Genomic DNA, 12,063 nt, shown 5'->3' on the forward strand with positions numbered 1-12,063 from the left:
TGTGGGGCTGGCCCATGTCTGCCTGGCGCGAGGGGCGCTCTGCTTCAGGGCGCCCCGCGCGTCCGGCGGCAGGCTACAGTCCGCAGCATGGGGAACCCTCTGTTTCAGGGCGCCCCATGCGCCCCCGGGTGCGCAAGGCTTGCCAACACGAGCGCGGAGCACGGGGCGTCCTCCGAAGGGCGCCCCGTGCTCTGCGCTGCCAGCTGCCGCCCGCAAGCCTTGCGCTCCTGGGGGGAGATCCCCCGGGTGCGCAAGGCTGGCCGACACCAGCGCGGAGCACGGGGCGTCCTCCGAAGGGTGCCCCGTGCTCCGCACTGCCAGCTGCCGCCCGCAAGCCTTGCGCTCCCGGGGGGAGATCCCCCGGGTGCGCAAGGCTGGCCAACACCAGCGTGGAGCACGGGGTGTCCTCCGAAGGGCGCCCCGTGCTCCGCGCTGCCAGCTGACGCCCGCAAGCCTTGCGCTCCCGGGGGGAGATCCCCCGGGTGCCCGCAAGCCTTGCGGACACCTGCGTGGAGCACGGGGCGTCCTCTGGAGGGCGCCCCGTGCTCCGCGCTGCAGGCTGCTGCCCGCAAGCCTTGCTTTCCCGGGGGGAGATCCCCCGGGTGCGCAAGGCTTGCGGACACTTGCGTGGAGCACGGGGCATCCTCTGGAGGGCGCCCCGTGCTCCGCGCTGCAGGCTGCTGCCCGCAAGCCTTGCGCTCCCGGGGGGAGATCCCCCGGGTGCGCAAGGCTTGCGGACACCAGCGCGGAGCACGGGGCGTCCTCCGAAGGGCGCCCTGTGCTCCGCGCTGCCAGCTGACGCCCGCAAGCCTTGCGCTGCCAGCTGACGCCCGCAAGCCTTGCGCTCCACCTGCGTGGAGCACGGGGCGTCCTCTGGAGGGCGCCCCGTGCTCCGCGCTGCAGGCTGCTGCCCGCAAGCCTTGCGCTCCCGGGGGGAGATCCCCCGGGTGCGCAAGGCTTGCGGACACCAGCGCGGAGCACGGGGCGTCCTCCGAAGGGCGCCCCGTGCTCCGCGCTGCCAGCTGACGCCCGCAAGCCTTGCGCTCTCGGGGGGAGGTCCCCCGGGTGCGCAGGGCTGGCCTACAACAGCGCGGAGCACGGGGCGATGGGATGTGGGAGGGAGCTCGCTCCCCGCCCCGCGTGTGCTCGCCGCCGCCGCCCCGCCTCTCGCCGCCCGACTCGCCCGCCTCCCTCCCACGGCACACCAGGCAACGTCTCGCGGCACACTAGTGTGCCGCGGAACACCGGTTGGGAAACACTGACTTAGCTAGACAGGCATGGCAACAGAGTCTCAGATTGCTTGAGAAGTACCCAGGCCAGGAGGAGACTTAGGCAACTGTGGGGAGGTGTGGACCTTCATTCCCCACAACTGCCTCATATGGGCAAGTTTTAGCTGCTCATTATTCTAGGTACTCGAAGCTCCCGTTTGCCTTTCTGGAGGCAGGTGGGCAGGAGGTGAAGGCTATTAAATGGGTAGCAAGCTGACCACCATGTTACACACTTAATACCATGTAGCACATTTGCTTGAGCCGTGGCTGCTTAAGCCCCTGTAAACATACTTTCTAACAATCCTTTATTAACACACATTGCGTAATGGTCTTGTTAGATGTGTCTGGCAACCTTTCATTTGATTAAATGTCAGGTTCCAAATTTAACATCTGCTATGAGAGCTTTGCTGTTTGCTTTTGCCTTTTTGCCTGGTCACTGCTTTTAATTTTTATCTAATCGGCACGGCGGTTTCTCGCTCTGTTGACTTGGGTGTGAAAGAATCCCTCGCGCTCTTTGGCTTTCTGGAAGAAATTCCCTCAGGTTGTGTTAGGATCTGAGCACATGGCTAGTGTGGTTGTAGGAGCGGGCAGACAGACAAGCCCCACTCTTGTCCTCTGGGTTCTCCAGAGGAGAAGTCATCTTGACTTTCTTGCCCAAAGCTTGCATGGTGCTTAAACAATGCTTGGCTTTTATTGAGCATTTGTTTGTGAGGCGGTCATGCAACAGCAAGCATTCATCCTGATTTGCTTGTGGGGTGTTAAATGCTGTACATCTTCCCCATTAAGTCTTCCTTCATTCCACACTTTTCGATGCATTTTCCTGTCTTGTGCCAAAACTCAAGTTTCTTTTAAAAAGTGGATTTGTTCCACTTGTGTGTGAGAGCATTTTAATTGTTTACCTAAACTGGTATGCACTGGAATCCCTCCTCCAAAATACTAATAGTCTGGAGCAGTGTTAGAAACTCAGATACATAGCTGTCAAGTGTCCCTTATTTGAAGGGACAGTCCCTTATTCCAGCGCCATGTCCCGCCGCTGTCCCTTATTGATGGATGTCCCTTAAATGTCCCTTAAATGATGTCCCTTAAATTTCAAAGGAAGCAGCTCCTCTCCCTCCCTCCCTGCCTGCCAGCCAGGGAGGAGGAAAGCTCCAACTGTGTTGCTTGGCTGTGTTGCTCACCCAATAAGAAGTCTATGAACGACTGGGGGGTGGAGCTTGCATGCCTTGTGTGTGGCTAGTTAATGCAAGCTGAGGGGTTTTTTGAATGCTGGACGCCATTTTGTTGCACGTGCTGCTGCAATCTTTGCAGTGCAAAGCCAGGCTAGGGAGCCATCTTAAGTTGAGGCTGCATAGGCCTTGTGGTGCATGTGATTCAGATTCTATTCAGTTGAACCACTGGTTACAAAGTTGGTTGGACAGTGTTCTCGAAGCTACCCAGCATGAGTTTGTCCAGACTGCAGGAGGACAGGAAGACTGGAGTGCCTGGAACAGGTGAGGCTGCAGGTCCCTTATTTTGGCTGCTGGTCCCTTATTTTCAAGGCTGCTGGTCCCTTATTTTCAAATCTGTAAGTTGACAGCTATGTTCAGATATATAAGCTAGGCACCAAATGGCAACTTAAACTAGGTTATGGTCATGACAATGGAATGTCTACAGTATCTGCCATGGGGGTTCCTTCCTTCAACTACATTGCTTGACTGAGCTTGCTCTTACAAAAAAATTAAAAAATTGTCCAGTAGCACCTTAGAGACCAACGAAGTTTGTTATTGGTGTAAGCTAGGGATCAGCAACCTTTTTCAGCCATGGGCCGGTCCACCGTCCCTCAGAGAATGTGGTGGGCCGGACTATATGTTGAAAAAAAATAATGAATGAATTCCTATGCCCCATAAATAACCCAGAGATGCATTTTAAATAAAAGCACATTGTAATGGTTCTAGGGGTTGCTCGTGCGTAAGTCGTCGCCACACCTGGCTGAGTTACCTGGGTGAACCCTATTCTGTCCGGACAGCCACTCACCCGTGGCTGTCTCAATCGCTGGCAGAATCCGTCAGTGGGCGTTTCTTGAACTTCTTCCAGCAAAGAAGCTCTTTGACGCCTAGTCTCCGCCTACTCTCCCTGCGCGGAAGCCTTCTGCGCAGGGAGGGTGTGGGCAGCGGAGGACCCGTGCTCTCCCCGCTGGTCTCCGGCGAGGAGTCATGGAGCCACCTCGCCGATTCCCCCATCTGCCCCCCTTCTCCACTGGTGCTACGCTGATTTCCTTCCCCAGAAGATGGGCTGCTTCTCTCCCTCCCGGGACGCTCTCCGGAATCCCTCTGGAGCCCTCCCTCCTCCTCTGGCTCCGATGGCAGTTCCCTGTCCCTGACACACATATTCTATTCATGTAAAAACACCAGGCAGGCCCCACAAATAACCCAGAGATGCATTTTTTAAAAAAGGACGCAATCTACTCATGTAAAAAATTGCTGATTCGCGGACCGTCCACGGGCCAGATTTAGAAGGCGATTGGGCCACATCCAGCCCATGGGCCTTAGGTTGCCACCCCTGGTATAAGCTTTCGTGTGCATGCACACTTCATCAGATACATGAAAGTTTATACCAAGAACAAACTTAGTTGGTCTCTAAGGTGCTACTGGACAATTTTTATATTTTTAAAAATATTTTGACTGCATCAGACCAACACGGCTACCTACCTGAATCTTGCTCTTACAACAATTCAGTTATCCCTGTATGCAAGAATTAGAAACACACATGGTGGAAATGGTATTTACTATGAATTTACTATGAATTAAGGCAGAAGTTTTTAAGCTATGGTCACCAAACTGGTGCTCAGAAATCTCCACGTAGTAGCAATTGGACCTGTGCCAGTGGTATAATATGCCTGGCACCTGGCTAGTTTTGAACACTGGTCTGGAGGCATCTGAAATGCCCTGAGCATTTTGGGGTATGTGCGTGTAACAAATCTGGGGACAGCTGAATTCAGGAGTGATCGGGATCATTGAGTAGTATATCAATTTTGGAGACTGAATAAATTCAGGATTACTTTATCGAGAGAGGATTGGGGTAACTGAATTGTTTTGGGAAATGAGTTGACTTGTGACATTTAAAATTCTAAATTTACACCTATACATGTATAGTATATGCAAATGCTATGCAGATGTGTGCTGATGAGCCCACACCTTGAATAAGTACACAGCAGTGATCCTGCATTGTTGTATTTAAGATCTGAATGTCTTCCTCAACGGTGATATCGGAGAATGTTGCCCTCCTTCCGGGAAACTCTTCACTTAGGTCGTCAAGCTAATTTAGCCAGAAGTGTGTGGCAACTTGGATCAACATGGTACATAATCAATAAACTTGCTCTTCCAGTTGCAATCAGAAATTCTGTCCTCCATTTCAGTGATTGCAGCATCGATTTGCCAGTAGCAGATTTCTCTGTGTTGTGCAGAAGTTGCTTATAAAAATTATTATTATTATTTTTAAAGAGTCCTAGGCTGCTTACGAAGGATTGAGTGAGGTGGTCTGGCAGATAAAAGTATTGGATTGGGTTCAAGTTCTAGCTGGGTCATTCCCAGGATTCCTTGGGGGAAACCATGTGCTTAAATGTAGTGTTACAGGCCACCCCCCAATCTCTGCAAGATTCCAGGGCATTCCAGGAACTCACCCAGGGCTGTGCTTCCATTGGGAAATCAAGGCAGAGCGGTGATTAGTGTAATCCAAGTTGCTGACTGGTGACCACTACTGCTTCACATCCCCTAATTTCCCCATTTGCTATGTGAAGAAGCACTTCCTCTTGTCTTATCCTGAATACTCTGACAGTCTGCTTCATTGGATCCCACCCCCCAAGTTCTTCTGAGATGGGGAGAAAAAACCTTTCTCTGTCCGTTTCCTTCACACCATGTATCATTTCGCCCGCTTGTGTCATGGTCCTTCTTCGTCACCTTTTCTCTAAACTAAGGAAACCCCTGGAAAGGAAGGGTGCCCTTGCAAGGGCCTGTCCTCAAGGCACATTTCATGACTGTTCTGACCCATCCCCAAAGCAGAATCAACATTCAAAGGAGTTCTTTTGCTTTGCCAAGCCAGTGTTTCTGGGAATAAGCTTTTGATGTGAGCCAAAGGTGGGGGTGAGGGGGAATCATTTCTTCCTGTCTCTGTTATTTCCTCCTGTACTGTCTTGTTTCGGAGGTGAGGATATTCTTGTGCTTCTCTTGAACATAAGAGAGGTGTGTGAGTGGTTTTTTAAAAAAATAAAAATAACATCACCAACAGATGGGTGATTAGAGAGGGAGCTGGTCAATTTTGCAGCGACGCGGAAACAGTACAGCTGGGAGCTGATGATCAAAGGCTGCCGGTTTATGCCTGAGAGCTGTACACACCAAAGGCCTGTTTCTCATGACCCAAAGATAGCCCAAAGACACATTCTCTGTACAGGTAAATGCCGCCGGGAGGAGCCGAAGCTGATTGAGAGATGTCTTGCACAGGTTCCTGTGTCAAATCAAGTGCTTTAGGGTAGATTTTTTATATAAAACGTGTGTGTTTAAATCATACACTCCAACATTTCTCTGATAAAAATAGGAAAGTCCTATTCAACAGTAACAACAACAACAACAGCAACAATAATGATTTTATTATATATACCCCACCCATCTGACTAGGTTGCCCCAAGGCTGGACACCTGCTCCAGAAGGATACCATGAATTAACACAGACACATTTCTCTTGTCTCTCCCCCAACAAAGGTCATCATACAGGGTGACCAGAGCAGTTTCTCTGCCAAAACTGGGTCTGAACACCAATGGAAATGGATCTAGAAAATCAATTTCGTCCAAGAGAACCTGGATCTGGTCTGCAACCACTGCTCAGCAACCTTGCCCCAAAAGGGGACATTGAAAACTAGCCAGTAGTTACTTAGATTTCCTAAACCCACGGAGGGTTTCTTGAGGCATTACTCACTTCCCTGGCCCAGCTAGTTAGCTGTCCCCCTCTCTGCTAGTTTTTTATCAGCCAAGAAGAGCAAGAGTCCAGATTGCAAGTGGTAAAAGGTAAAGGGACCCCTGACCGTGAGGTCCAGTTGCGGATGATTCTGGGGTTGCAGCGCTCATCTCATTTTACTGTCCGAGGGAGCCGGCGTACAGCTTCTGGGTCATGTGGCCAGCATGACTAAGCCACTTCTGGCAAACCAGAGCAGTGCATGGAAATGCCATTTACCTTCCTGCCAGAGTGGTACCTATTTATCTACCTGCACTGCGTGCTTTTGAACTGCTAGGCTGGCAGGAGCAGGGACCGAGCAACAGGAGCTCACCCCATTGCGGGGATTCAAACCGCCGACCTTCTGATCGGCAAGCCCTAGGCTCTGTGGTTTAACCCACAGCGCCACCCACAAGTGGTAGCCCTGACCAATCTGAGCACCTTTTCCACATCCTCAACTGAAACTCACCCATCACAACAGGACTGGGCGGTGCTGTGGACACCCCTTGAAATTCATCTGCTGCAACAGCAGAGTCAAGATCTTGGTGGAAGCAAGTGATTTTATCCTCAAAATGCTTTGCAGTGAGCTACCTTTGGTTCCACCATCTCCTTCAGGCCAGACCGTAAAATGCCCTGCACTCTGCCAGGCGGCATAGCAAGGATGCAATGGAGGCAGCAAAATAAGCCTTCTCTGCTGCCTTCACTACCACTAGGTAGGATCTAGTGAGAACCTGTTGGAAGCCTCTGCCACTTCTCCTGGCTTCACTGGTGACGGCAGGCAGGGCACCCACGGGGACACTGCCCTGTGGGATTCTGCCACCTGAGGCAGCTTCCTCAATCTGCCTCATGGATGGGCCGGCCCATCTCCTCTGTAAAGCAGGACGTGTGGCCTCTTCAGAAAGTGCTGTTGCCAATGCCTTAAAGCTCAGCCATTGATTTCCTTTGCCCAGCTGCTGTTCTTCAGCGCCAGAACCAGGTGATGCAATAAAAGCAGAAGATCAACGCAGAGCCTGTAGATGTCTCCAGGGAGGGCCGGCCTCAGTAATTAAGGACATTTGAGGAGCTGCAGTGGGCCCGACTTCCATGCCAAATTAACAGCCAACAGCAAGGCCTTCTCTGGTTAATATTTAAACAGTGTTTTTAATGTTTATAAAGTGACTTCTCTTCTTGACACTTGAAATGGGCCCCTTGCAGGCTCGGCTGCAGAAGGAGATTTATTTTATTATTATTATTTTATTTACTATCGACACCTTCTCGCTGGGGACAGCAGCACAGAGCTGCAAATCTATTCCGAATGACCCAGCTTGAAAACAATTCTTTATCCGAAAACAGGCTTCAAGAGACACTGCGAAAGCAGACGTCACGAAAAGGGCAACCGCCTGCCAGACTCCTTATTTTATCATAGCTGAATTTTGGAGCTGGTGCTTGGCCAATTGGCACCACAGAACAGGAGTATCTTCAACCCTGTCCTTGCTCCTTAAATGTCCTCAGTTACCAGGACCATCCATCCTTTGAGATATACATTGGCTCTGGGTCCATCAGCTGTAGGGTGGACAGGTCAGGAGCATCCCAGATCTTGAGATTTTGGGGCCCAAACCTGATACCTGGGGGCCGCCCCTGGTGATGGAGGTTAACTGGGAGAGTGGAGTGGAGGAGGGCAGATCCCCTCTGCAGCATTTATGCTATAATTTGCAGCCCACTCTTGCTGGGCTGAAGCTTCTTAGCTGCATTCACAGTTTTCTCGTTTTATTAAAGGTGCTGTCGTCCAACTGGAAATTCAAGCCCTCTACCTGCCACCTGCAGAGAGCCAGGCAAACCTGGAGACATCAGGTCAGACTCTGGAGGTCTGGCATCGCTAATCCCCTTCTTTTATTGCACTGTGTGGTGGTGGCACTGGAAGAAAGCAGCAGCTCAAAGGAAATCAATGACTGATCTTTAAGACATCGGCAACAGTGCTATGCCTTCTTTCTCTTCTTTGGATCTGGCTGCCTTAACTCGCTGAAAGGAACTGCAAATACAGGAGCTTAAATCTGGCATTGGAAGATTGATTTTTGGAATACCCTTTGAAAAACATTTTTAAATTTGCATTTGTGGCCCTTTTCATGACTCGTGATTTGCATGCACAATTTATCTGTGCCATGTCAGATGATAAATTCTGCACACATGGATCTGATTGCGTTTGTTCAGAGGCATACCATTTTTGCAACAGATGCCCCCGACTTTCCAGTATGCTGAGGGAGGGAGCGGGAGAGAGAGAGGGAAAACAAACAAACACTCTACCCAATTTCTCAACACCATGCATAATCTTGGACGTCTCTTCTGTGCCTTCTTTACTCTTTCTGTGTTGCGAACTGCCCTGACATCTAAGGATAAGGGGCAGTAGACAAATTTAAGAAATAAAATAAATAGCCTTTTAAACGAAAGATCCCCAGACTAATATCTAGGGTAGATACTAGCCTGGGCGCCCCACAATCCTGTTGTGGTAAGCAGTCTCTGGGGTTGCCTGCCCATAAATCAAGGCCTGGCTGAACTTGCCTGAGGTTGGAGGCAATTGTTCATTGCTTGTTCGACTCCTGTAATCTCAGCGGCTCTGGCAACTGCTTAGCAAATGGGGCAGCTTCTCCCTTAACAGCTGAGGATCATATTGCGCCCGGAGGCCCATGGAATTGATGGCCTCCCTAATTTTTATCTCTGCTGTTCGAACTACAGATGTTTCTCTCCACCACAAAAGTGTCTGATCCTCCTCCTGATATTTATGAGCTGTTTGCTCTTCTTTGCACCCCAAGGTCTTGGGTTCCACAGCTGGCTAAGTTTTGGTTTTCAGCCTTTTCGGTTGGTTTTCAGCCTTTTTGGTTTGTAAAGTTGTACAGCCTGCAGGACCAACGACTTGGCTCCTCCGAGCTTTCTAGTGTGATTCCAGATCTGGGCAGAGTCGTAAATCGGGTTGGGGAGAGCGATGCCGCTGCCTCGACACAGCTGCTTGAGGGCACTGCTGTGCAGAGATTCCAAGGAGAATGGAGCTCATGTTGTGGGGTGCTGAGAAAAACACACAGGCTTGCATTTGTTTACATAGGGTTGGGAATGTGTTAGGCATTTGGCACAGGTGCAATACGACCGGCAATGGAGAAATGTGCCTGTCATCTGTCGTGTGGGTTAGAGAACTTTTACTCATTGCCTGCGATTCTGGATTACAGTTCCCTGCACTTTGTCAGTTGAATGCTAACTGATTCCATGGGGTAGGGGAAAAGACTGGGTGGGGTGACTGGCAGTAACGGGTTGCATCCCCTAAATTTTACCCAGAGTAAGCCCACTGAAATTAATGGACCCAAATTAGTTACGTCCATTAATCCAAATGGATCTACTCTTGTCATAGTCATACTCTCCAACATTACACTGATGAAAATAAAGATGTCCCATTCCATAATGATAATTTTACTATTTATACCTCACGCATCTTACTGGGCTGTCCCAGCCAATCTGGGTGGCTTCCAACATATATAAAAAATATAATAATCATAATCATAATCATGTTATTTATACCCTGCACATCTCTGGGCGGCTTCCAACAAAATATTAAAATACAATAGTCTGTTAAACACTAAGAGCTTTCCTAAACAGGGCTGTCTTCAGATGTCTTCTAAAAGTCAGATAGTTGCTTATTTCCTTGACATCTGATGGGAGGGCATTACACAGGGCGGGTGCCACTACCAAGAAGGCCCTCTGCCTGGTTCCCTATAACTTCGCTTCTCACAGTGAGTGAACTGCCAGAAGGCCGTCAGAGCTGGACCTCAATGTTTGGACTGAACAATGAGGGTGGAGACGCTCCTTCAAGTATACTGGACCGAGTCCATTTAGAGCTTTAAAGGTCAGCACCAACACTTTGAATTGTGCCTGGTTTCCTGTAACTTCGCTTCTTGCAGCCAGGGAACCGCCAGAAGGCCCTCGGCGCTGGACCTCAGTGTCCGGGCAGAACAATGGGGGTGGAGACGCTCCTTCAGGTATACTGGGCTGAGGCCGTTTAGGGCATTAAACATGAAAAAACTTCCCTATACAGGATTGCCTTCAGATGGTTCAGGGGTCAGATAACACATTTCTCCAATGAAAATAGGGACATCCTAAGGAAAACTGGGACATTCCGGGATCAAATCAGAAACCAAGATGGCTTCTCTAAATGAGGGACATCCCTGGAAAATAGGGACACTTGGAGGGTCTGCATACTCAGTCCTGGTACTTCCCACCACTCCTCTTTCTCCAACCAGTCCCTGACAGTGTTTCACAGAAACCCTGCCCCCCATGCCCCTCTTTGGAATGCAGAGCAAAACCTGAGCCCTCTGCTCTTCCCTGCTAGGACTTTGAGGGTGTTTCATTAAACCGTTGATTCTCTTTCGGTGTGCAGACAATTTCTGATGGAAGTGTTCCTCTTCTGATTCCCCCCCCCCCAGTGCGGAGGAGAGCCTCGTTCAGCGACCTTTCAGAGAGCTCTCAGAATGAGAAAACAAACAAGGCTTTAGCCTTGACTGGCAGTTCCAATTAGGGAAGAGGCAGGAGGGTGGCGGTTCTGCGCAGAGGAGGCCTCACCTGACGCATCTGCTGCGATGACTGGCAGGTGCCCCTAGCCTGGAAACAGGACTGGATCGGCCCACCTGCTATGCTAGCAGCTGGTAGGATTTTGTCCTTATTAGATCCTATGTTTGTGTGTGGGATGGGAGGGAGGAAGCAGCTGCTGCTTCTGGGGTGGGGGTGATGCTCACCGGTGACGTTTCCCCGCTCTTTTGCCTTCCCCTTGGAGATTCTGTGATCTACTTCTGTTTGTGCAACGGACAGAAAAGCTTTTGATCTTTGTGAGTTCAGAAGCTGATGATAATGATTCCAATCGATGGCAGGAGAGTGCAGGGAGAAATGTGCCTTTATATCAAGGGGGTGGAAGAGGGTTATACTGGAAACAGAGAGCTGCTCAAATGTAGCAGTGGTCTTGCAGATGTGATGGTATGCGTTGGTCCTAGGATGAGGATGGCTGAATCCTTGCCTTTTTCTAGTATGGGGATGTGGGAGATTCGATGGGAAAAGAAGTGAGAATTGCTGCACTTTGCGTCTTCGTCTGTGGCCAGACTGAATGGAAATCAGGCGAGCAAATACTATCAGTATTTGTTGATAAAATGGCTGTTTTTAAGTCTGCAAGCAACACATAATTACTTTTTAAATGTTGTTTTGATGTTTCACTCACATTGAAACGAATATAAGTTCCTTATGTTATGTAAATAGATGTGTACGTTATGTAATTTACATAAAATAGCAGGCAGTGAGATGAGTAACATAGTATTTGGGAGAAACTGAACTGTAGGGGAATGGAAACAGTTCTGTTTCTGAGAAATGCAGGTTGGAACAAAAACCACTGCTTTCTTACATTCCTACTTTTGTTCCTTACTGTGGAAAAGTGGCTAAAGAGTACCCCCCCCCCTTGTTCACCCACTTGCCCATGGGCTGATCTGGTGGCTTACTATGAAACTGTTGAATAGGCCGTGAGTAAGAAATGAGTTTATTTTCATTATTCCAGTCATAGTTATTTGCCGCCATTTTATTTTCCCAGAATGCCTCAGGCACTGTGTCATTCCAGGGCATTCTGGGGGAAAAACCTGGTGGCTGCCAGTGGAGGCTGTCATTTCTCCCAATCAGAATGAAATAACATTTGGGACATTCTGGGAAAATAAAATGGTGGCTGCCTGGAAGTGGTTGCAGCAAGAAGAGAAGAGAGAAAAGGCCATGAAAATGAATCTGACAAAAACAAAACAAAACACCAATCTAAAATAAATGAATAATGAAACGTGTGTATGTTG

General features: G+C 49.6%; 1 protein-coding gene across 10 annotated transcripts in view; it reads left to right on the plus strand.

The window, feature by feature from the left end:
• Positions 1-12,063, plus strand: part of PTPRU (protein tyrosine phosphatase receptor type U) — a 389,916-nt gene that overhangs the window by 23,651 nt on the left and 354,202 nt on the right. Inside the window, exon 1 of one of the 10 annotated variants that reach the window (XM_081868651.1) lies at positions 10,810-10,890. The exons of the other annotated variants lie outside the window; for them this stretch is intronic. Coding sequence (XP_081724777.1) covers positions 10,878-10,890 — 13 coding nt within the window. The 5' untranslated portion in view covers positions 10,810-10,877. Of the gene's footprint in view, positions 1-10,809; positions 10,891-12,063 lie in introns of those variants that run through there. 10 annotated transcript variants of the gene reach the window in all.

Source organism: Podarcis erhardii (assembly GCF_964252035.2).
Source record: "Podarcis erhardii genome assembly, chromosome: 7".
Taxonomy (NCBI): domain Eukaryota; kingdom Metazoa; phylum Chordata; class Lepidosauria; order Squamata; family Lacertidae; genus Podarcis; species Podarcis erhardii.